A 26,799-nucleotide genomic window follows, 5' to 3' on the forward strand; every position below is an offset into this window, starting at 1 on the left:
ATGAAATGGTTCCAAACCACGCTATGATTTGTGTTTTTCATTTTCATTCATTCACTCTCTCTCTCTCTCCCTCCCGGAGGCGCTATTATTTTGTTGATAATTACATTTGACATGATGAAAATATAGCCTAATGGTCTTCCCAGTTCCCATTAGGATTGCAACAGTTAATCGAACAAACTATTTTGTGCATGTAATTACAGATGAAAAGCTTGTAGCTAATATAGCTACCATTGGGCGGCGGTGGCTCAGGGGTAGAGTGGCTGGATGGTAACCGCAAGGTTGCCTGTTCGAACCCGGCTCCCCCAGAGTCAGTGTCGAAGTGTCCTTGAGCAAGACACTGAACCCCAAATTGCTCCCGATGTGCTGGCTGGTGCCTTGCATAGTTTCTTCCGTCATCGGTGTATGAATGTGTGTGTGAATGGGTGAATTGATGCTCTATGTAAAGCGCCTCGGATAAAGGCGCTATATAAATGCACCATTTACCATTTACCATTGATGGTACCTGATATGCTACACAAATAACAATTACCTCGAAGTCTCGCGATAGACAAGACTTCACGCTCTGCGGCTGGAACAGCAACGGTGTAAAGCTACACATACTGTTGACATTATGAAGAGAGGATTTATTTATTTATTTTAATTGATTTTCGAGCGATGGAAATAAGCGAATTAGCACTAAAACCCAGCGCCCCATTGAGGGCTTATGGTGGGGTAGGGGAAATAAATAGCCAATAATGCATTTTTGCACAAAATAACACCTTGACTACTTGGTTGCGGACCTACCAACTACAACGAAAGATAAGAAAGCCTTCTTGAAACTCTCCTTCAGTGTTAAGTCAGGACGGGAACCCCTTTTGGCATTTTTACCCTTCAGGACGGGAACCCCTTTTTTGCTACAGTATACATTAAAAACATTACATTTTGAGAATTTTTGAATAAATATTTGATGTTTTTCAGAAAACTTAGGTCAGGATTTATTTATTTAGAAAGCAGATCTATAAGCTCATAGCGCGCCACCAAGTGGCGCGCTATGAGCTTGTATGTCTGCTATTTTTGCAAAATCGAAGAACGACTGACATAGAAGCATAGCTTTTTCAGAAAACTGTCAGGATGTAGGAGACATTTTTAGAACCTGATCTCAGGTCAAAATGGGTTAAGCAGCCCTGCAGCTTCTAGAGGCCTTTTCATGGGGCCTTATGACTTTTATACCTCTGGTATATAAGTCTTGGTTTGTTGGTAGATCATTGGAGGAGGGTGCCTTCCTTCTGTTCAGTTTTGTGAAACGTAGTGTTGCTGCCGGGCCTGTGAGAGTGAGTCAGCCCCCCTGTAGATGTTGGGGAATTCTGTTCTGTTCTCTGGATGTGAGTGACTAAGCCTGTCGTGACCCAACTCCCAGCAGCATTGTCCCACTTCCCATAAACGATGAGCAGCCATCAGTGATGGTGTGTGTGTGTGTGTGTGTGTGTGTGTGTGTGAGGACGAGGAGTGTATTTGTTCGAGTGGAAGAGAGAAATAAAGACTTGCAATGGCATGAAGTGGCCGATTTGTTTTTTTTTGGCGGGGTGGACTTTTATTTTCATTAACAATTTAGTTCGTTATGCCCAATCCCAATCGTCCAATACACATGGTGGGTACGCTGCCAGGATTTGGGGGCTTTTCTTTACCTAGCTTTAGCTGCGGTCATCCCCATAGCATCTGTGTGTGAGTGACCAGCCCACCAGTTAGAGTGGACACAGGGCAGCTCATCAGGTGAGGGGGAGAGAGGGGGGGGCAGGCGGAGAAAAAAAACAGCTGATCAGGCACTCTGGACCGGGGATATGTGTTAACCATATAATGTCCAGTCCTCTCCTACCGTAGTGTTGATTTTGACAACAAATATTGATTTTAGTTTCAGAGAACAAGTGGTGGTGGTGTATGAGGTGACGCCTGTTTTCCATTTTTGAAATGATCTGACCACGTGTGAAATGTGACGTGTGTGTGTGCGCGTGAAAACCGTCATTTGTGTGAATCTCACGCTGATTGCGTTTAGAGTTGGCACCTCCGATGGCAATGTTTTGTTAGATTGGCATCTTTCCTGTTTTAACACTAATTATGCTAATGACGTGTATACACGTCTTTAGAAATAAAAACCATGGGGCGCCTTGGACGTGTATAGACGTCTTTGGGTCCTTTTTATTGATATCAAACCATTATATAAAAATCCATTTTCCATTCCATATTTTCTTTTGGCCTTTCCTCCTTCAACGATCTCCTTGTGTTTCGCGCATGCGCACTGCCGTTCACTTCCTTGTTTATGGGCCGACGAAAGTGGCTCATAACTTTAAATCTACGGCGCTCTCCGTGGTTTTGAACTTTTGACCAATAGGGCAATGTTCTGCCTTCATTTCTGCCTTCAGCATTTGGAATGTTAACGCTTTTAGAGAGACATACGACGAGGTAGCGTAGGAAGATTATGCCTCCCGGTTTTGGGGGGGCTTTTCAGAGTAAATTCTGCCTCATCTGCTGGCACTCTAGTGCCATTATTTTGAAAAAATGTAACAAGGTTTGCTCTGTGCTCAACTTGACAACAGGTGATGCGTGATGAATGATGAGAACTTCACTCTCACACACTAAATGGAGAGTGGGTAACGAGGACTGACCCATGATGTCATATGAAAAGTGAAAACGGAGTCTCACACAGCAAAGCTTTTCAGGAATTAACAACTTGTTGTTTGTCATCCAACTGTTTTGAAAGTGATTTAATGGACGTTTTTGTTATGGGATCAGTAAAATTGCTTAACACTGGATAAATAGCATGAAAAATACAAATTTAGATGGGGTTGCAGCCAACAGTTATTGTATTAGTCAATTGATATGCCTGTTATTTGATAAATCTGATTAATTTATAGAACATGAGTAAAATAATAAAATGCCCCTGGAACAACATCTTTTCAGATGGGGGTCGGCGGCCGAATACATGACAATTTTCAATTTAGGCATTTAGAAGACTTTCTTACAGTAAGCAAGAACATTGTATGTAGTCATAGCACATCATAGCACATATGTATAGCATAGTATAGTATAGTATAGTATATATGTATAGTTAATATGTATAGTGTCATTATATAGATATGTTCTAGTTACGTTCTTAGCTTACGCATGTTTCTTGATAAATGCATTTTATATATGTGATGTATTCCCATACTTTTGTTCTTGCCTAATGTAAGTCGCTCTGGATTAAGAGCGTCTGCTAAATGCCTAAATTGTAATTGTAAGAACAAAACATTGGTAATACATCAAATACATACAAAAAAATCACACCCGTGTGAAGTGAGGGGCGCTAATATATTAAAGTGATCCCTTCATTGTCAATGGCGTTTTTAAAACAAACATTGAATTAAAAACAAACATTAAACCTGTATATAGGAGGGGCTAGCGCCCCTCAAAAATAGTCATCAAGAATCATATGTAAGCTAAGAACCCAACAGTGACATTTCTATATAAGGAAACTATGCGTATAAACTATAGAGTGATATGTCTACATAAAATGTCGAGGCTAGGGCAAGTACATAGTATTGTTTGGGGTCCTTGACATGAAATAGTTTGAGAACCACTGACATAGAAACATAGGGCTTTTTCAGAAAACTGCATGATTTAGAAGACATTTGTCATTTGTAGAATCTGGTCTCAATGGGTTAAGAGGCATGTAGACGTTTCCCATGTCTCCTCTTCTCTATCTGGTGCACCATGCAGTCTGCTGCTCTACTGACCTGTTCAACCGGCTCGCCTCTCTCTCTATCTCTCTCTGTCGGGCCTTCTTATGCAATCACCATTCTCTGTCTCTCATGCTGCTCTGCATTCTCATAGAAAAGGCCTTCTGTTATCACATTTCTCTTACAAAACGCTTCTACTTCCTGCAGATTGTGCTCGCACAGGCGTACACACGCACACACATGCACACACATGCACGCGCGCACACATTTTGTAGTACTATACTTGCGAGGACAATGGGCATCCATCATTTTAGGACAGTGATTTTATTAATGCCATTTGTGCCTTTTATTTATTGTTGAACTTTTAACCCTAAACCGGAAAATAGACTATCTACAACATATACACTGTGCTGCGTCTTGTTGTGAAAATAGACTATTTTCTGTGCACGCCACTGCCGCGCTACTAGGTATAAATCGAACATGGCTCCAAACCTAACCCCTAAACCTTACGAACTCTACAAAAAATAAATAAATAAAATAAAAGTTTTAACCATAAAACAAATTTCTCTTGTGAGGACCGGGAAAACTGTTCTCACAATGTCTATTTCTCAAATTCTCATAATAATTGTAACACACACACACACACACACACACAAAATCACACACAAAATCGCACACAAAAACACACACGCACACAAAGAGAGCTTGCAGCCAAGTTGCTGAGATAGCAAAAAGCACAATGTCCCGCCTCTGCTCATGTTCAGCCAGCCCCTCCTTGTGGTCATTTGCTAGAAGTGCACCCTGCTGACAGTCCTCTGTTCTCTCCTATAGGTCGCAATGAGCTGATAGCTCGCTACATCAAGCTACGCACGGGGAAGACACGCACACGCAAACAGGTATGGACTGAAAACAAGCATTTATTTAGTTCAACATTTATTTTATTTTTTAGCACACCACACCATGCTCGTATAATCAACATAAACATGGCTCTTATAAACATGGGTGTTCCTCTAACATAAAAGGAGCTGTGATTGTGTACATGTTCTGTATTTTGAATGTAACTGTCTTGTTATCTTCGATTCAAAATCATCTTTTTCTATATCAACGAACCGACGGTGTCTCACACAAATGGTAAACCTGTAGCTCAATCTTCTGTATTTAAAAAATAATATCTATATAATGAATATTTTTTTCCATTAGATTTTAATTGATTAGTTATATTAACTGTTGCAACCCTATTTAAAGATATTCTATTGTCTCTGTCGGGTGGAAACATCACATGTAAAAACTAAATAAAACATGGTAACAGATATATACAAGCTCAAATCGTCAGGTTTCAACCTTGTTCAATGTTGGATCTGCTACTTTTGACGCTTTTCTTTTGGTGACGCTGTAGTACGATCGTGTAGGGCGTTGATTTACACAAAAAGAGCAAAAAAAAAAGAAAACACAAACCATTAAAATATGGCGTATAAGAGGTTTTCTACCCGACAGCAACAAGAAGTAGATATTTTTGAAAAGGTAAATTTCTTGGTATATTTCAGTTATTTGTCTAGTCATATCTGCCCTGTGCACATTTTATTTATCTATTATATATTCATAATGTTCCAATTTCGAATGCCAAAAACACAATTAAATCATTATTTGTGCGACAATAATTGTTCGTCAACTTAAATGTGTAATGCTGACAGCCCCTATGCATACATGATATATATCTATGATCTGTTCTGTCCTGTGGATATAACCGTGTCCCCCACCTCCAGGTGTCTAGTCACATTCAGGTTTTGGCGCGCAAGAGGGTGAGAGAATACCAGGCGGGCATCAAGGTGGGTGCAACAACCCAATGACACTCTCTCTCTCTCCGCCCACCCTCCCCCCCCCAATCCCCCCCCCGTGGTCACACACACCTCCTCTTTCCCTCTCCTCTCTTCTTTTCCTGCACTCTTCCTTCCTCTTTCCTGCTGTCTATCTTCAGGTCTCTAGTCACCTGCAAGTCTTGGCCAGGAGAAAGTCTCGTGAGATTCAGTCTAAGCTCAAGGTACACATGCTCACTGACGCTGCCCTGCTTGCCCCCTATACTGCTTTTATTTTTTTTATTTTTTATTTTTTTTATTTTATGCCCAAATTAGGGCTGGACTATATATGGCCGAAATCAAATATCACAGGGTAGGCTGAGCTCACACCTTTACTGCGCTTGTTGGATGAATGTTGTGTTGTGTCATGGCCGCCCCAATGCATTTCCAATGGGAGTCACATGGTTTGACACAACATTGTGTTGTGTGAGGGGGAGGGGCGCAGTCGAAACAGAGCTGAAAACAGACCATGTGACCTCCATTGGAAATGCATTGGGGGCGGCCATGACACTCAACAAAAATCACTGCATTAACCGTGTGAGCTCAGCCTTTATCAACATTACAAATAACTCGTTAAGGCCTTTTCAGACGGGAAGAGACTGACGTGCCGTGGTAATTTTCAATGAGAGGAGGGTGATTATTTTTGGACGCACGGACGGGGATGGGGATGGAGCTCGGAACCCGATATCCGAAAAAAACCCAATAAGCTTATCGAGTACCCGGTATCGATACGCTTTGCGCTTATCAAGCCTGTTATCGAGCATAGCGGCAAGTTGAAGGGCGTTTGACAAGACCTGGATTGTGGTGACCTTTAAAAATGAGCAGACCTGTCGCTGATCCTGGCGAGAACGCCTGCGTCACTCGCTCCCCGTCTGAAACGGCCTTTATCGATGTCGTAACGATTATATCATATTGTGATAATATTGTTTTAGTTTGTAATTAAAGATTTACGATCTACACATTTGAGCTTGTAGATCGGCATTTTTTGTATTATGACATTTTTTAAATTGGGCATAAATGATTGCAACCAGTAAAGCAGTAAAACACTTGTGCCACATGACGTTATCCCAGATATCTAGTCTCGTATCACGATATGGATATAATATTGATGGACTGTATTGCCCAGCCCTATACTAGCCCAGCCTTTCCCCTCAAGCCTCCGTAGTTATTGTGTTTTGTTGGGGCCTAGAGTCAGTTGTGGAACTGTAGATCGAGTACTTAAAAGAAAAGAGTTCTGCTTGCTAAACCACACTCTATGGGGAGTGTTAGCGACACAGAAAGAGTTCTGCTAAACCAGTGGTTCTCAAACATTTTTGTATTTATTATTATAAGGACACCCAGTAACTCGGGAGTGTAAGTAAAGAAGTCCGGAGTGTACAGATGATTTTTACACTCATGTTTTGTAGGCCTGTCACAATTTCATAATCGCCTAATCGCAATCATTTAAGATAATCACAATAATTTTCATAATCGTCATACTCAAAAAAAAAAATAGTGGAAATGGCAGATCTACAAGCTCAAAACACAGCTATTTGACTATTCATGTTTTTATTACATTATTAAGGTATTTGTCATATCTGTTGTTTATGAAGCCTAAAAAGCCAGACATGTAATTTCTATTCACAACGTTCAGACATTATAAACGCAATGAAATTGCTAATCGCAGTTATTTGAGCGACAGTTAAAGAACAATTGAGTTATTTTATATTATATTAATTATATATATTTTTTTCACTTGTACCACTCGTTCTAGATCTAGCATATAATATCAGAACAATGTCATGATGGTGACAGCCCTGCGACGTTTGTACACTCTCTGAGATACATAACTTGTAAGGGTCCATTTGTTTCCTAATCCGAACCTATCGATCATTTAAAGCTGGGGAGCCAATGGAAGCCCCTGGAGGACCCCTTTGAGAACCACTGGGTGAAGCAGCACCTGGTAGGTTGAGGAGCGAGTGGGGGGGAGTGAGGTGGAAGCGAGGCGCGCTGCTTCGTTACAGGCTTTGACATGGCTCCATTCAAGGGATATTTCACTTTCAAACACAAACTTTTGGTCATTTTCTCATCTACTCGGGCTTAAGTGAACAGCCCAGACCGTTTTTAAGTTGCTCGATTCAGTATTTAGATATTTGATATTCATTTTAGCTCCCTGGGCCCCTCCCTATACAAACCCATTGTAACTACAAACTCCATTGTAAGATTAATTGAAAACACCTGTCCTAGGTTCTGGTGATTAATTGAAAACACCTGTCCTAGGTTCTGGTGATTAATTGAAAACACCTGTCCTAGGTTCTGGTGACCAGTCTGGTGACTGATTTGGTGTAGAAGATGAAAAGAACAACGCTGCATAAATGCATGCACGCACACACACACATGCACGCATGCACACATGCACACACACGTACACGTATATTATTTATTATTAAGGACATATATCAGTCACCAGAACCAAGGACAGGTGTTTTCAACGAATCAAACATCGTTAAAATGGAGGTTGAAGTTACAATGGGTTTGTATAGGAAGGGGGCGGGGCAGCTAAAATGAATATCAGATATCCAAGTACCGAATGGAGCAACTTAAAAACTGGCTGGGGTGTTCACAGTTCACATAAGCCTGAGTAGATGATAAAATGACAAAGTTTTAAATATCCTTTTAAACTAACCCACTGGTTCCCAAACAATGGGTCGGGACCCATTTTAATGGGTTACAAGTAAATATACCTTAATTTTTTGTTTCCCACATTTCCTTTTCAATTATCTTATTATTATTATAAAACGTCATGAATAAAAAAAAAAAAATCAAAATAATGTTATACATTTATGTTAAAAGAAATCAAAGAAATTCCATTAATTAATTATTAACAAAGTAGTGAAAATAGCCGATGGTTTTGGGAACCACTGAACTAACCCGACTGGAAGGTGTTTTGGTTGTCTTTGAACACGTGTCCCTGGCTGTTCCCCGGGTCGCTTTCATTGCCTCCAATGCTTGCTTTGCAGCAGGCTTGGCGCTTGTGTTTGTGTGTTGTTGTTGTTATTGGCTGACCTAAACCGCTGGGAGTGGATTTTTTTTTTCTTCTTTATGATTTATTTTGCTGTCCTTTGCATGTTAATATGTCACTGGTAGCATTTATATCGCATGGTGGGTTCAGTAGCGAGCAAGGTTTTAGGCTAAGAAGAACACTGTAGCCTAGTACGCATGGCTGTGAGCATGCAAAGGAATGCATGCATTTACACACGCATGCACGCACACATGGAAGATTGGTTTTGCAGTGTCCCTCACACACAGCCACACACGGATCTCTGTCTTGTCTTTTACAAACATTCCTATTCTTTTTGTGTCCTGGCTCCAGGACATGCCCTCTGAAACCCCCCACCCTCCCCACCCTACTATACCCCTCCCTATCTTCTCTGTCTCTCTCAGGAACTTCTGATTTCTTCTGGCATTGTGATTTCATGCCAAAAGTGTCCCCCCCCCCCCCCCCCCCCCCTACTTAATAACCTAATATATACACATTGTTGCTGTCGGGCAGAAACCTTCTTTTTCAGCTTTTCCGTAAATGAACAACCTACTTGATCACACGACAGCATCACACAAAAGCGTCCAAAATAGCAGACCTGCAAGCTCGGGCTCATGTATCTGCTGCGGTTGATTTTTTTATTTATTTGAATCCTGTAAAAATCAAGGCTTTTCACGTCTACAGGCGACAGGTGCGTATACCGGTAGTCAGGGAATATTATCAGTATTACCAGTCAAATCTGGGAATACATTTCTTACCAAGAATTTTCTTCACCGATGTGTTTGTAAAGGTGTCTACTAACATATACCACATTGGTTTATATTCAACCACCCTAGGGGAAGTTTTGACAGCTGCTGAAAGTTGGGGTACCATCAACATCCAATATAAATGGCAAAATGTCCTAAATTTCATTATGCTTTAAATAGCATGTGACGTGTCAAACTAGGGGGTTTTCATCATTCTGAATCCATTCCAAGCATTCGTTTTTCATGAAAAACACTCCTTGGGCTAAAAACGGCCATAGACACCCAAATGTGCCCAAATGTGCTGACTTCATCACATTTGTGATGACGTCTATGGCCTTTTTAAGCCCAATGAGTGTTTTTCGTGCAAAACTAATGCTTGGAATGGATTCAGAATCTTGAAAAACCCCTCGTTTGACCCCTAGTTTGGCCATAGCCACTTGCCCAAATGTGCTGACTTCATCACATTTGTGATTGATTGATTGATTGAAAAATGTATTAACAGTTTGCAGAATTACAGTACATTTCAAGCACAAACTCAATACAAAGGCTGTTAACTGTGAGTGGACGACCCAATTAAGCATTACACTTGTTTCCAATAGGGTCCACAATGTTCAATTCATCAAAAACATTTAGAGACGTACAAAGTGGTGGGAAGTGAATCACTTCCCACCTTCAAATCTGCACTAAAAACCCACCTGTTCACCATCGCATTTCCAAGCTGATGTGTTTTTAAAACTGGTTATATGCATATGTTTTATTGGTTTTATTCTTTTAATTGTTTTTTTCTAATAAAGTTGTCCCTTTCTTGTTCCCCCCCTGGCCCCAACACATGTAAAGCGTCTTTGAGTGTTAAGAAAAGCGCTATATAAATCCCAGATATTAAATATGATATGATGACGGCTATGGCCATTTTTAGCCCAAGGAGTGTTTTTCGTGCAAAACTAATGCTTGGAATGGATTCAGAATGATGAAAACCCCCTAGTTTGACACGTCACATGCTACTTAAAGCATAATGAAATTTAGAACATTTTGCCTTATAATGGTTGTATGGTACCCCAACTTTCAGCAGCTGTCAAAAATTCCCCTAGGGTGGTTGAATATAAACCAATGTGGGATATGTTAGTAGACACCTTCACAAACACATTAGTGAAGAAAATTCTTGGTAAGAAATGTATTCCCAGGTTTTATTAATATCCCCTGACTAGTAGGAGAAGAACAGCCAAGTGCCCGATGTACTGAAAAAAGAAGTCTTTTGAAGTACTTTATTAACACAATCGGCGCCGGGATTTCTTTCAAAATAGTAGCTCGGGGTGCCGCGCAGATATGGCAGCTTTTACTCTGAAAACCGGGAGAAATAATGTTGCTTGCTTACCTCGCTATGATTACGATAAAATCGCTCGATAATCCCTCGCGTTCATATTTTAAACGAGAGGCATGTTGAAGTCTAAGAGCTTAGTATATCCATCTGGTCAAAACCACGGAGAGCTCCCTAGACTACGCGCTACGAGCCTTTCTTTCTGCGCGGTAAACAGGGAAGTGACTGGCAGCGCGCATGCACGAACAGCAAGGAGTATGGTGCAGAAGGAGAGGCCAACCCCCCCCCCCCCCCCCCCAAAAGAAAAGAAAATCTGAATATTTTCGTTTCCACACGTCGTACGGTCTAAATGGGTTGAGGAAACTGCAACGTTTCGGCCTATACGACCTTCATCAGGCGATCTTAATTTGAATCCTGAAAAGTAAACGTTTTGGACATATAAGGTTTCCACCCGACAGAGATGATATTCGAAGAAGTTTGCTGGTCCATGCTTCCATGTTTCAGTTTAGTAGCATATTTATAACCTGCTGTATCATCTTCTTAGTCTTTTGAGAAGACGGATATTACTCCCTGTTACAGATTTAATATAGGGAATTATAATCCACAATGTAATATAAATCGCAGAAAAACACACACTACTGTCCCTAATCTTGGGCAACCGGTTTCACTATGAATGTCAGATCTACAGGTCTGTACTGAGCCTGTAGATCTGATATTGTAGGTAGGAAAAATATTTGGTGTAGAGCGGGGAAAGGGACAGGGGTGTACTGTATACCTCCTGGCTATCAAGCATTTAGGGTTTAACCCATTTTGAGCGGGAACCCCTTTTGGTGGTTACACCAATATGTTATAATTTAGCTATTGAAAAATAGCAGATCTACAAGCTCGTAGCGTGCCACCGAGTGGCGCGCTATGAACTTGTAGGTCTGCTATTTTTGAAAAAAAGTAAAAATTTAATCTTTCCGAAAATTGTCATGATTTAGAAAACTTTTTTTTTAAATTTCGACGTCAGTCCAAAATGGGTTAACTCGTTGAAAGCATCCGCGCGATATCGTTTCCTTCGGATGGAAACCCGTTTACCTTCAGGGATTCAAATGCAAAAAAAGTAGCAGATCTACAAGCTCAAACACGCATCGGCGCACCACGTTTGCGAGCGCGAGGACCTGCTGCTTAATTGTGTGGCACCGTAGTGTGATCCTAGTAAGGCAGTGATTTACCAAATACATTATGGAGATAAGAGGTTTCTTCTGCCCGACAGCGACCATATAGCAACATAGGGTTTTTCAGAGAACCGCTAGGATTCAGAAGGAGTTTGTAGAACCGGGCCTCAGGTCTAAAATGGGTTTACATGGTTATAGGTGTACAGTGCCAGTGAGCGCAGCTATATGATTTCAAAGAGCTTTTATAATATTATTGCAAGGAAAAGTCTTTCTTCCTTATTGGCTTCTGCTTTATCCTGTGTGATCCACCTGATGATTCTTCCCAATGTTGTGAAATCCATTAATGATAATAATGTGTGTCTTCTTTGTCTACTTAGGCCATGAACTTGGTAAGTTTCGGTTTGATTACCGTCCTTTTTCCTTCAGGCTCTTTGCACTCATAGCAGATGTTGTTGTTTTGGCAGTAATGTGTCGCTGCTAGTCCTACCGTCCCAACCCCCCCCCGCTGCTATTAATATAGCCGCCATTAGACGAAGCCGTGTATTGTATTACTTAACTGGTGATGGCTAGCTTTAATATGCTTAATCATGCTAGCCTGCTAGCTTGGTCTTGGAGGTGCCTCCATCTGTGTTGTGTCATTCCCTCCATGTCGGCGCCATGCATTCTGTGCTGCTTTCATCCCTGCTCTGATCTCTCATGTACCTTTCAGTAAACCCTTGTTCTCCAAATCTATCGCAACTTTGTGAAAATGATGCTAGTTTGGCTGGCTGGCTGACTGACTGGCTGGCTGTTTGTTAATTAGCTTTGGTATGCCATGGAACATTTTCTCTAAGGCTGCACGATATTAGAGAAGCATGCGATATTTGATAGTGTTGAATACCTTGATACCGACTTTAAAAAATAGCAGTGTATATAGTTACTTTTTGCTTCAGGTCAAGTTTAGCAAACCAAAGACATATTAATTCAACAAATATATCTAACAAAAGGCAATATAATGGCTCTGAACTTTGACTTTCAGTTGCATTATTGCACATAGCCTAATTGCAATAATAATATTTGGCCTGCTGCCATTCAGGATGGGAAAATAAAAATGTTCCTTTTGGATTTGGGGAAAAGTAGATTCATGAGTGGCTAGTAGGATACTGGGAAGTACTTGATATAAACAGAAATCGCTCAGTTGATTTATACTTCGATTGCTCAATCGGCAAATGGACATAACAATATGCCATGTATTTACCTCGATAAATGCCGTCTTTCGCGATATGTACCGTATACCTTGCGCGACGATAACCTCGACGAAGGTACTACGTTTTCGATATATCTTGCAGCCTTGATTTTCTCAACCATGAATGAAAGCATGATTATGGCAAGCTATATTTTCTCGGTGTCGTGTCCCTCCGTTCTCTTCTACAGGACCAGGCGTCCAAAGACAAGGCGTTGCAGACGGTGGCCAACCTCTCCTCGGCACAGATCGTCTCGGCCAGCGTGATGAAAACGCCGGCCTTTCCTCCGCCAGTCAGGGTGAGAGAGGCGTGAATGAACACGCATGGATCAAAGACACTTCAGAGTTCTCATTCGCCGCGACTGATCTCTGTCATTTGGATTCCATAGAAGTCAGCTATGTCTTCTATGGAAGCGTGTCAGCCGCCCAAAAATAGGCCGTCTATGAGATGTGTTGTACACTCGTAGATGGTCTATTTTCGGCGATGAATTAATGATGAAAGTATTTGAAGTGGTCAAACTGGTGATGGATTACATGTTCAGAAAACCCTAATGATCTCAGCCTCTATCTATATCTGAGATAATCTATGTGTGTGACATCGTCGTAGGGAGTACCTACTCCCTACTGAGTGGCAAAAAACTACTTTCTGGCCTTGACAGCCCATACATCCAAACAGTAAAAGTCCTATCTGATTGTATTAAACGACGTTAAACTCACCAACATTGCAGGTGTACAGAAAGCTTGAATTAATATCCACTTTATATCTGCAAAGTTTTTGTTTCATAAGAATCCACTGTAGACATGCTGCTCAATGTTTTGCCACTCAGTCTAGATTTTCCTGGTGGAAAAAAATCTCTATCTGCAATTTGTTCAACAGGCCTATCTCACAGCCCGCTTTCCACAGCCACTTCCGGTAAATAGTGGTGTCTTTAACATTAGCATTTACACGTTTTTTTCTCTTGAGAATCTAAGTACATTTTCTGATGTAAAAATGTGACAGACCAATATTATTATGAAGCAAACAAGATGGTAAATCAGCTCGAACAGATAGAACAAACCTTACCTTGAGAAAACAAAAGTTGTAGACTTCTTAAATTACCTCTGTTAAAATGTAGCGTCTATGGAGTGACGTCACGCTATCACCACTAACCCCGAAAGGGGGCATATTAAGGGGGGCGGGGAAATTCTGTGAGATAGGCTTATTGGTTGGCTGTATGGCCACCAAAACATCCTCATTTTACATTATTTGCTTAATGTTTATGAAACACAGCACTAGTGTGAGATATCATTTTTTTTATTTAATATCAGACACACACCTCCTGTGATCTTTCCACCGTGTCGATAAATGCTTTTAATTCTGAAATGTCTTGTCTTTTTTCCCTTGCTTTTAGTTTTGGCCTGGCCCTATCCCAGGACAGCCTGGACACTCTCAGGAGTAAGTACCAGGAGGAGAGGAGGAGGAGGAGGAGCTAACACTTGGCTTTTAAGTTTGGTTTTATAATAATAATTATTCTGGTTTCTAAACATCTATGTTGTTCTTTCCGCAGCATCAAGCCGTTTGCACAGCCCCCCTACAGTTCACTACCGCCCCCTCTTCCCCCACCCATCAGTAAGTATTAATAATATATGACAGTTTTCTGAAAAAGCTATGTTTCTTTCAAAAATAGCAGACCTACAAGCTCGTAGCGCGCCACTCGGTGGCGCGCTATGAGCTTGTAGATCTGCTATATTTAAATAGCTAAAGCATAACATAATATATAGTGGGGGGGGGGGGCATGAGAACTTTATTGGGGGGGAAACACTAAGCAGTGTTGAAGAAGTGGGGTTTGAAGGTTTGTAGGCTGGGGGCATCTCCGAGGGCTTTGGGGCAGTGCATTCCACAGGGTGGGGCAGCGAAAGTAAAAGCTCTGTCGCCCCCAGGACCGGTACTTGGTCAGTAAGTATGGTATGAAACACAACACATGCAGCATAGCAAGCTGTTAACTGTTGACATCAATGGTGTGTGTGCAAGTTAAATCCACTCTATTTAGAGCAAGAGCTCCCAAACTTTTCAGGCCACATTTGTAGAATCGGCCTCGGGTCTTAATGGGTTAAGCAGCTGGGGACCCCTCCCCTGGGGGTCCCCACCTTCAGTTTGGGAACCCTTGTTTCAGAGAACAAAGCTGTGTCCAAAGTTGGCGAAACTGTCCTGGTTGTTCTGCTTAATCATGCCAGTTGGTGGCGTCACTTCTTTCAATGCTGGGCTTCCACGTCCAAACAGCTGCTTGGTGCAGCTGCCAACTACACTCCATTGGGACACAGACGCACCTTGTAAAGAGAGTTTAGAACAGGCCAGTCCTTTCTACACAATAACAACTCGCTTGGTGCTTAACCACCTGTTGAGCCCTGGCGTCCCTATTCTAGGAGGCAAACATTTTTTGCAAAGAGATTTGGTCAGCTAACAGAGGGAACCTGGCAGAACCTTTGCTAAAACATCCGGGACAACGCTTCCACACGTCCCAGACTCTTCTCCCTTCTGGCTCCCAAACTATGGAATGAACTCTCCCATTTCAATTAGAACTGTGCTGACTCACTCGCAATCTTCCGCCTTAGTCTGAATACTCACCTCTTCAGACACCACCTTAGCCCGTAGCACTGGCCCTACTTGCAATAGCCTTGACAACCTTGCAGTTGTCTTATGCAAAGGCTAAACATGTCATTTTGATAGCATGTTATGAAGACCAATGCCAGGTCACTATTGGCCTGGCATCCTATAGTGTTTTTAGCTTCCATTTACAGATTATTGTATGACTATTTCTTGGTTTACTTATGATCCTAGATGACTACCGGTATTTCTATGTATTTGATGTATTACTATGTGTTCTTGCTTACTGTAAATCGCTCTGGATTAAGAGCATCTGCTGAATGTCTAAATTGTATGCAAGGAGGAAAAGTACAGGGTTTAGTAAGTATATCGTTACTGTCGGGCAGAAACCTGAAACCTCGTATCTCTATATTCTATGTCCTTGTGTGTTTTGAATGGTTTAGAGAGGTTAGCAGAAACCTGGTATCTCCATATTGTAACTTGTCGTTTGGTTTTCAGGTTATGAGCCCTTGCCAGTTGCTCGCCCCCCAGCCATAGCGGCACCTGTGTGGCAAGACAGAACAATCGCCTCGGAGAAGTTACGGTTATTGGAGTACTCTGCTTTTATGGAGACCCAGAGAGACTCAGAAACGGTAAATCAAATCGAGCTTTATTTGTATGTATTGCACGTTTCCAACGACCAAGGTCGAACCAAAGTGCTTCACAGAGCATAACATACAAACAGGGGAAAAAAAGGCATGCACATAGTGCATGCATGCATACGCACACAAACGCATTATTTTGGAATGAAGTAATTCATTGGTTATCAAAGTTGATCTGGGGACCACCCTGGGGTCCTTAAGAGATTTCCATGGGGTCTACAGCAAAATGCAGAACATTTTAAAATAATTAAATTGTTCTCCCCCCAGGAACTTTTTATTTTTTTTATTTCACCAAATAAGTCATCAATTTGTGGGTCCTTGATATGAAAATGTTTGAAAACCACTGAAGAAAATGACACATCCACCTTAACCCATTGTGCCACTCAAGTTGCCATTGCGGCCAAGATGAAATACCCCAGATAAAATTATTTTCACATGATTCAAATATGATATCACTCGTACGTAAATAGGGTTGTCACGATTACACATTTAAGTTTACGATTAATTGTCACACAAGTAATTGCGATTAGCGATTTAATTGTGTTTTTTGGCATTGGAAATTGGAACATTATGAATAGAAATTACAATTCCGTTTAGCCTTCGTAATAAAAAAGTGCACAGGGCAGATATGACAAATAACTGAAATATTGTACTTATATTACTTGTACTTGTAGATATAGCAGAACATTTTAAAATAATTAAATCTTTCTCCCCTGGAACTTTATTTTTTTATTTCACCAAATAAGTCATCAAATTGTGGGTCCTTGATATGAAAATGTTTGAAAACCACTGAAGAAAATGACACATCCACCTTAATGTAAATGCCCCACCTCGATCATCCTCCACCTCCCCTCCCTTCCCCTCCCCCCCTGTCCATCCCTAATTGCAGTATAAACACCTGTTCGTGCACATCAGCCAGTCGAGCCCGGGCTACAGCGACCCTGTGTTGGAGTCGGTGGACGTGAGGCAGATCTACGACAAGTTCCCTGAGAAGAAAGGAGGCTTGAAGGAGCTCTACGAGAAGGGCCCGCACAACGCCTTCTTCCTCGTCAAGTTCTGGGTCAGTGCACACCTTACTACAGGTCGTCGACTAAAACTATGACGAAAAATGCTCGTCGACTACCTTTTTTTTTCACTGACGAACTAAATGAAAACCAATCTATGATGACTAAAACTGACAATTTCGCCCAAAAAATGAAAACTAGACTAAAATGTTAGGGAGCGACTAGTGGAGAAGAGTTCCAGTAGAACTAAAAGACAAGTCATTTGATGTTTGGTTGTCTGCAGGTGTGTCACTCGCTGCGACACGCTGTGAGTTTGTAGATCTGATGTTTTCGGCACACGGCTAAGTACAGTATAAATCGGGCTTTCAACAGCATCACAGCCCGCCAAAATACACATTGGTCGACGTAATCAACGGTAGATTTCGTTGACTAAAATCTTATGGTATTTAGTCGACTAAAACTAAAATATATCTAATTCTAAATGATCCGTGGGTCGGCAGTTTGAATCCCAGCTCCTCCTTTGTACATGTTGCAAGGGTCCTTGGGCAAGACACTGAACCCTAGGCCCTTTTTGAAACCAGTCCCTTGACTTGAAGTGCTCTCGGGAGGTTCCCTCGCCAGGAGGTGCCCCTCCAGCTGAATCCAGTTCCCTTGATTAGGGTGCTGGGTATAAAAAACAGTTTGGAAATACACTCGCCCTCCTTGTGCAGAAGCAGGAAACAAACACCATTCGTTGCCATGGTTACCATCATGCCATTGTGTTACCGGTTATTTTGTTTGTACAGTTATATTGCATTGCATCGCATCGTGTATATGTTTGTGTGACATGTGGATTTCATTAATATGGACATTTAAAAGGAAATACAGCGTGACTGTCAAAAAGGACATGGTGTTTATAAATCGTTAAGTTGTTTTGTTTGTGTGGTTTCATTTATAGTTTTTCACTGTGGGGTAAATAAAGAGCCCTTGTGAACATCAGTTGGAGCATTGTCTATTCTGCATCAGATGAAGATTGTTTAGGAGCAGTTTATTTATCATTTATTTGTGGTGGTACTTACATTTTAGGTCGCGGTTTCCATGCGGACAGAGAGCAGGGCTGCGCAAGGCAATCGAGTTTAGATCGGCATAGACTCGCTCTTGAGGGCTTTATAAGCCACTTCCACTCAGGCTGCTTGGTTTCGGACGACACTTAATATGGCACAGCCTCGTGTGAACGCGCATATCGAGGGCAAGTGTGTAGGGCGAGTGGCGAGGAGGCGGTTTCAAAAAGAGGGCTATATTGCCTCCAATGAGTCGGTCGGTGTGAGTTTGCCACCATTGGTGTGTGAATGTGGGAAGTGAGGACGCTGGCGTTGACTGTTCGCAGCTTTACCTCCCAATGTATGAACGAATGAACCATTGTAAAGTGCTTTGAGCACTTGAAAAGTGCTATAAAAATGCAATTAATTATTAAATGGAATTTTATTCAAAATCTGAATTTGCTGTCAAAATCAACACTGTTGCATGGGCATAGGGCTGGGCCATTTTAACCACAATTTTGGCATTTGGTGCCTGAAGAAGGCCTTGAACCGAAACGTTGCTGCCAATTAAATAAACCAGTTCCTTTTTATTGAGCAAGTTGTGACGGTGTGCGGTTGGTTTCGGAAAGTCACTCTATGCTCCACCAACGCACCAGGTGTGCGAAAGCTATTGGATTACAATTTTGGCCCTAAAAGTTATGTCGCTTAAGGCATACTCCTTAAGAGGTTAGAATTGTGTCACTCAAGTTGCCATTGCAGCCAAGATGAATTAGCTCAGCATAAAATGATGATTCACGATTACACATTTAAGTTTACGATTAATTGTCACACAAGTAATTGCGATTAGCGATTTAATTGTGTTCTTTTGGCATTGGAAATTGGAACATTATGAATAGAAATTACAATTCCGTTTAGCCTTTTTGGCTTCGTAATAAAAAAGTGCACAGGGCAGATCTCAATCTCTATCTCTCTTTTGATGACACTTTAATCTTCTTTCCTTCCAACTCCCTCCCCATAATAACGGCACACTGTCTTTGCTTGATGTTGCAGGCTGTGTTGATTTCACAGACGAAAACAAAATACGAAAACTAAGCTATGATGACTAAAACTGAAACTAGAATCAAATGTTAAGGAGGGACTAGTGGAGAAGAAATCCACGTAGAACTAAAAGACGAGGCCTTTTATGTTTGGTTGCATGCTGAAAAGATCATGCTTGTAGATCGGCTATCAGCATTCTACCAAGTGTAAAATCAGCCATTGCGACGCTATGAAGGCCTGTCAAAATACACTTTTTGGTCGACTAAAATCCTATGATATTTATTGGACTAAAACTAAAACATTTCAGATGACTAAACTATGACTATTTTATTCAAATGACTATGACTAAACTAAATGGCATTTTATTCCAAAGACTATGACTAAACTAAATCAAATTGTACTGTCAAACGATACCGTTTCAATGACTCTTTAACCTAATGTAGCTGTCTCTCTTCTTTCTGGCCATGTCTGCAGGCGGACCTGAGTGGCGACATCGAGGAGGGCCCCGGTGTGTTCTACGGTGTGAGCAGTCAGTACAGCGGCATGGAGAACATCACCATCAGCGTCTCCACCAAGGTCTGCTCCTTTGGCAAGCAGGTGGTGGAGAAGGTCGAGGTAAGAGGAGAAACTCTCGAATCAACCTTTAAATGTTGTTGTTGTTGTTGTTTTCTTAAGGGATATGGTTGGGTTAGAGGTGCTGCATGTGACGAATGACGATACACCTGGCTTTGATTCGATTAATTGCAAAACGTATTGTATAATATGGCTAATTTGTCTGTGTCATTCTGTCTATGACACAGTATCAGCAGGTCACAACACACAGCCATATATAACTTCATATATTAGATATCAGATAACTCTATCTTACATTGGTGATTTAAATCAGGATGCAAACCCTGCCCACACACCAGTATCTTTTGTCCTACAATCTACATCTCTTTTTTTTATCTTGATATATTTCAGATGTACTGCAATTTGAGCCTTTCGACCTAAAGGTTAACCACGTAAACCCTGTACTCTATTGACCAGACTCCCTCTGAGTTCGATACAATTCACAAGTTCACGCATCACATTTCTGAAACCTAATGTTTTGCCATACCGGAATAGAAACGCTTTGATTCAAGTCATTGAGTGATCTCTTTAAAGCAGCATAATGACCGTTCCCACCAAGAATGAAAACCCCCTCCTCCATTTTCAACTTGCTTTGTTCACAGACAAACCCACCTTTTACAATACACCCAGACAGGCTGAATAATACACTGCCGTGCGTGCACGTAGGCCCTGCTTTGGAATGTCATATTGCCAATGTAAACCTGCAGATGATAGCCTCCTAATTACAGAGGTGTATCTACAATAAGGCGAGGGCAGGCGTCCGCCTGTCCAAATCCATTTCTGGCCTGGCCAAAATCCATATAATGAGGAAAAAAAGACGACAAAAACAAGACCTGAGAACTATTAATGGACAGCTGATTGGCCGTTGTGGTAGAGCGCGACCCTCAATCACCCATTGGAATGTAAATGCATGCCTTTCAGCCTTTGTATTCTACTCGTCTGGCAGGTATATCTCTTTGAAAACCTTTAGTGCTAGGATTGTGCGCGGGGAGACGACAATTAACACTTATCTTGCCTTAACACTTATCTTGCCTGCCCAAAACGTAATTCCTGGATACACCACTGCCTCATTACTATCTTTATCTCCATGATTCATATTGTTGCGCCAGTATTTTGTTTGAACTCTTACAGTATGGCACAATATTCTGATGTCAAGTAATGCATGTGTTTTTATACACTTATTGTAATTGTGTGATTTCAGACGGAGTATGCGCGCGTGGAAGGAGGGAAGTGTATGTTCCGCATCCACCGCTCACCCATGTGTGAATACATGATCAACTTCATCCACAAATTGAAACACCTGCCGGAGAAGTACATGATGAACAGTGTACTGGAGAACTTCACCATCCTACAAGTAACTAGATTCGCGCGTGTGCGTGTGCGTGTGCGTGTGCGTGCGTGCGTGTGTGTGTGTGTGTGTGTGTGTGTGTGTGTGTGTGTGTGTGTGTGTGTGTGTGTGTGTGTGTGTGTGTGTGTGTGTGTGTGTGTGTGTGTGTGTGTGTGTGTGTGTGTGTGTGTGTGTGTGTGGCATGTAATCATTTATTGCAAATCGATTCAAACTGGAGACAATTTAAGTCTATTTAATTAAAAGAAATAGGACAATGCAAACAGCGAGACAATACAGGATCTTTGTAATAATAAGATAATTGATTTAAAAAAAAGATTTCAGTCATTTCCTACTGCATTAGGATTTGTGTAAGAGAAATATATATATTTATAAAAGAGGGTGTTTTTGGTTATTTGTCTGGAAAATTGGTTAAAAGAATCTTGAAAATGTTAACGTGAACCTAGTATCGTATCGTGGGTGGAGTGAATCGTTTCATGCCTAGTGTATACAAGTGTGTATGTGTGTGTTAATTGCAAACTTCTCTATTATTTGCAAACTTCTCTATGAATCTGTGCTCTGCAAATTCCTCTGTCTGTTGTTCCCCTCTCGCCCACCAGGTGGTGTCGAACAGAGAAACCCAGGAGACTCTGCTGTGCATTGCCTTTGTGTTCGAGGTGTCCACCAGCGAACACGGAGCACAGTACCATGTTTACCGGCTAGTCAAGGACTAGCACACTGCCCCACCACCCCCACCCCTGCCGCCCCCGCTGCCTGATAGACATGCAGAGACTCTCTAATAAGACTTTTTCCCACCACCACCACCACATAAACACTATTTCTATCATCTGTCGGAACACGCAGACTCCCGTTCTAATACACCTGTCTAACAGCAGGCCGAGACTCATGCTGCAGTGCATAAAAAACCTTTTTCTTTCTCTTTTTTCTTTTTATTTCTTTTTTTTCTTTTAAAGTTCCACGCAAAAGATCGCACGACTTTCCCGTACTGGGAAGAGATTAATAGAGGTGTGGTTGATATTATTGTATTGATCAAGTTTTTTTTGGGGTTTTATTATTGTTGAAAAATAATGATTTCATATTGTGGTAGTTTTTCCTCTCTCTGATCTGACTACGGAAGATTACTTATAAAATCCAATCGACATATTAGCGACAAATAATTGGTGGCCTTGAACAACACTCGCCTGACGGAATGTTTTAATGTTTTTTATTTTATTTCTTTGTTATTTTGAGTCACTGACAGATTATTTTCACACAAATGTCAGAAAAAGGGGCTGAAACTAAAATCTATTTTTATTGGACATAGTTTAGCCACATTAATCCGGCTCACAACGCATTGTGACGCATTGTGAGCTTGTAGATCATCTATTTTTGCAATTTGTCGGACAGCAAATTCTATAAGGCCTTAAGTGGTTTGCGAAAATAGGATTGTTGTTCTTATTCAGATATATATTCTTGTGATTGTACGACTGAATAGATAAAGCTCCAACACTAAAGTGCACTAATTGGTAGGGCTGAGCAATATGTTATCCTAATCTATCGTTCTATGAGGCCAGATGTATCGTCTCGGAATTTTGGTGGTATCGTAATATTGTGATGTGGCATGAGCGTTCTCTTTTCTCTGGTTTTAATCACTCGTGCCTTATTTTATCCTTTAAAGACGTGTCAAACAGTGGAAATAACAGATCTACCAGTGCAGGGGGGCAATCGAACGGGGTGGTGTGGGGCTGATTAATTTTAATTAACACATTAAAACTGGAACGCACCTGTGTCGGTTTAGATTTTAGCGTCGGCTATGCAAGAATAGCTCGTGTAAAAGCTCACAGCCCGTACATGCAGTGAGCACGTATTTTTTAACATTTTTTTAAAAGTCTTCAGTGAAAAATGTTGAATAATTTTGAATGATGAAATAGTTTGAGAACTGCTGATTTGGAAGGCATTTGTAGAATCAGCCTGCAGGTCTTAAATGGGGTAAAACATTGCAGCACATCGCAATCCTGGTATATATATATATATATATATATCGCTGAATCTCATCTGTCTTCCGGTAAAGGCCAACACATACTCTTTCCGACATCGGGAAAGAGTTTTCACCTCTATCACCTGCTCCTTTTACTCGGGGAAGGCTTGGACATGGGAAGGTGTATGTGTTGCACTAGAGCTTACACTGGCTTGACACCTGCTGTGGCCCTGATGGGGGGGGGTTAAAATATGCTGTCGGGCAGAAACCTCTTATCTCCATATTCTAACTTTTTTTTTTTTTTTTAACCCATTCAGGCCTGACGGCGAAAAAAAAAAAGTTTTCTAAATCACAATTTTCTGAAAGATTTGAGGCACATTTTTAACGATTTTTCAAAAATAGCAGACCTACAAGCTCATAGCGCGCCACTCGGTGGCGCGCTATGAGCTTGTAGATCTGCTATTTTTCAATAGCTAAATTATAACATAATGTTTAAAACACCAAAAGGGGTTCCCGCCCAAAATGGGTTAATTAGCGCCCTACTTGATCACACTACAGCGTCACAAAAAAAATCTAAAGTAGCGGATTTTTTAATTTTAAATCCTCAAAAGTAACTGTTTTTGGATGCATGAGGTTTCCACGCGGCAGCGACAACAACATTTATCTCTTTGCATTGTTGCCGTTCTGTTCTCTGGTGTATATATACACACACTCCATGCTCACAACGTGGTGTCGCGATGAGATGCGACACGTCGTTGAGGCACTTGTAGAGATCTGCTGTTTTCGCTGGATTCTCTTGTGATTTTTTTTTTTTTTTTTTTTAAAGAAAATGTATGTCATCGTCACAGTAATTTGATATCAAGGTATTTGGTCGGATGCATTAATTATCTTTGTCCATATCGCCCAGCCCTATTTAATTGGAAGTCCTATGGATTTTATAACTAGTTGTCAGAGGTCTGGTATGAGAGGCTAAATGCCTATTCATACTCCAGCTTTAGGTGATAAGGTGACAACCGAAACAGTGGTTAGTAAAAACAGAGAGATGTGTTTTGGGTGAGCGGTGTTTGGGTGAGCGGTGAGTCGCGTATCACCGCAGTGTGACGTCATGTTGTAGTTGGTCGGTGGTCACCTTATCACCTAAAACTGGAGTATGAATAGGTCTTTAAGCTAGTGTCCGATTCAGTGTTAATGTTACTACAATGTTTGTTCCACTATAGTACGTATTATACAGCGTAGGACAGTGGTTCTCAACGTGGAATCTGGGGGACCCCCCCCCCCCCCCCCCAGGGGTCCCGTGGCCAAGTACATATCAAACAAGGGATCCTTTGAATTCAAAAGCTTGAGAATCACTGATGTAGGAAACACTACAGCTACAGTATATATATGTACACATTCTGTGAGGTGTAGGAAAAACTACACTATACACTACAGTGTGTTTTAGGTCACTGCTTCGGGACGCACGGTGTCTCGGATTTAAAGGAGAATTCCTGACCAATCATTTTCCTACCTTTTTTAATCTGACGTTATTTCCAAGAACGAGTGGTAGAGGTGAGAAAGTACACGACTCCCTCCAGAGCCCACCGCAACGCCGACACGGTGGGTTTTAGGCTAAATCGTGTATTTTGGTTGCTTTCATAATGACTAAGATACCTTCCACGGTGTTCTGTCCCAAATGGGCTGCCATAAAAAAGGCGATCTGCCCTAAAAACCCACACAGCTCCGGTGGGCTATAAGGATGAAGTTATGTCATTTTTCACCCATTACCACTCATTCATGGATATGATAAGTTTGGTCCGGAATTCTGCTTTAATCAAAAACCTAAGCAACATGTGACAGGCATCACACATACATACGCACAGAATTGTACATACACTACATATTGAATTGTTAAAGTCCTATTCGTGTATATTTGAGTGAACCATAAAGTAAATGGCAGCCTTTACACTGAGCTCTTAGCTGTTCATGGTACTCTGCTGTACGTATTGTGGAGGGAGAGAGAGAGATTAAGGTCAAAGCTAATGTAAAAAATCTGGATCAATATAAACGCAGCGGATTCTGACGTATAATATTCGCCCCAAAAGTGGTCTCATTTTCCCCCTCCCCATCAATTCATTCAGTATGCATGTTATCATTTGTATTTTTTTCACAGTTTGGTGGCGCCAAAAAACCTGAACGAAGAAAGAAAATGCCTCGGGCTGTTCACTAATTCTATATATATATAAATATACTATTGTTTTGTTTTTGTTTTCAGCTTAAGAGTGTATATGGGCTTCGCTGCAGTATTTCTACCTCCACATTGGGTTGGGGATTCATAAGAAGGTGTTTTGGTTCATAAGGCCTTAACTTCAGGAGCACTGATGTATAGGATATGTACACTACACTCTTAAATGGTACTGTTTATATAAGCCAAACCAAGGTAAATACTCATTTTTGTATAGGTGAATTATTTTCTCTTTTTTTTTTTTTCCTTTCGTTGTATTTTACCAGCACAGTGAGTGGTGTTATACACCAAACCTCATAAATGATGTGGATTCTCCCCCCCCCCCCCCCCTTATTTTCTTCATAATGTATACCCAACATCAAGGTACATGCATACCCACACTAAAGGTTACCACATACAATGCACAGGGGTAGACTTTACCTGACAAAACACTAAATAATTCAATGTAGAGCTGCCAATTTTGTTTTTTCCTTCATTGTTTGTTTAATGCAATGGTTATCATATATGAGTTGCTGTAAATGTGGCTATCGCCACACGTATCCGGTTTTTAAGCAGATTTCTTGTTTTACCCTCAGGCTGGCACTCAATCTTTTATCTACAGCCATGTTGTGGAAGTTGACAATGATTTGACTTAACTTGTTTCGTTATGTAAGTAAGAGCTACAGTTAACGGGGGGTGCTGTTTGTGTTTTGTGTTTTTATTTTTTAATACGATTCTTCATTTTGTAAAAATGTAGTGCATTAGTCAACCAAAGGTAAAAAAGACAAAAAATGTGCCTCTCATCAGAACATTTTTTTTAAAAGCCTGATTTTAAAAAGACTTGTTGAGCAAAACTGACATCAAATGGCCATCTGCTGTATGGGTGGCTTGTGCCTACTGTGGTTGACGATGCCTAATCACTCCTCTTGGTCAAGTCTGCAAGTGAAAACTGTATATTTACACTGTAGAGCGTACAAATAAAATCACACAGTGCCTGCAGAGTCTTTTGAACTTTGGAAGCTCGGAATGACGTCTACCAGTGGTGGAAGAGTACTCGAGTACTTTTTTAACTTAAGTAAAAGTATCAATGCCACCACCACAATCTCGAAATACTGCTAGTAAAAGTCCGGTATTCAAATTTGACTTAGCAGTTCAAGTAAAAATCACACCCGTGTGAAGTGAGGGGTGCTCTTATCATCATACATCATCTCATTACGGGCAATCACAATTTGCAACCTCACCTTCGTCTTCAATGTTTGTTTACAGAAACACTCAAAGCTGGCCATTCATTGTCAATGGCATTCAATGTTTGTGTTAACACAATGTTTGTGTGTGCACAAACCCTCAAACCTGGACATAGGATGGGCCAGTGCCCCTCAAAAACAAAGTGTT

The 26,799-nt window shown here is 41.2% G+C and overlaps 1 protein-coding gene across 4 annotated transcripts in view; it reads left to right on the forward strand.

Moving 5' to 3' along the window:
* The window catches only part of tead3a (TEA domain family member 3 a), a 45,970-nt gene extending 19,564 nt beyond the window's left edge, over positions 1–26,406 (forward strand). Inside the window, exons 3-15 of one of the 4 annotated variants that reach the window (XM_079495864.1) lie at positions 4,524–4,588; positions 5,456–5,518; positions 5,668–5,730; positions 7,425–7,487; positions 12,163–12,174; positions 13,199–13,306; positions 14,399–14,442; positions 14,555–14,616; positions 16,090–16,223; positions 17,122–17,292; positions 19,768–19,908; positions 21,107–21,259; positions 21,850–26,406. In XM_079495864.1, coding sequence (XP_079351990.1) covers positions 4,524–4,588; positions 5,456–5,518; positions 5,668–5,730; positions 7,425–7,487; positions 12,163–12,174; positions 13,199–13,306; positions 14,399–14,442; positions 14,555–14,616; positions 16,090–16,223; positions 17,122–17,292; positions 19,768–19,908; positions 21,107–21,259; positions 21,850–21,963 — 1,193 coding nt within the window. In that variant the 3' untranslated portion in view covers positions 21,964–26,406. The remainder of the gene's footprint in view (positions 1–4,523; positions 4,589–5,455; positions 5,519–5,667; positions 5,731–7,424; positions 7,488–12,162; positions 12,175–13,198; positions 13,307–14,398; positions 14,443–14,554; positions 14,617–16,089; positions 16,224–17,121; positions 17,293–19,767; positions 19,909–21,106; positions 21,260–21,849) is intronic. The other 3 variants (XM_079495861.1, XM_079495862.1, XM_079495863.1) reach the window with 3 other exon arrangements.
* Positions 26,407–26,799: the final 393 nt, after the last annotated feature.

The sequence above is a fragment of the Electrona antarctica genome (assembly GCF_951216825.1).
Source record: "Electrona antarctica genome assembly, chromosome: 2".
Taxonomy (NCBI): Eukaryota; Metazoa; Chordata; class Actinopteri; order Myctophiformes; family Myctophidae; genus Electrona; species Electrona antarctica.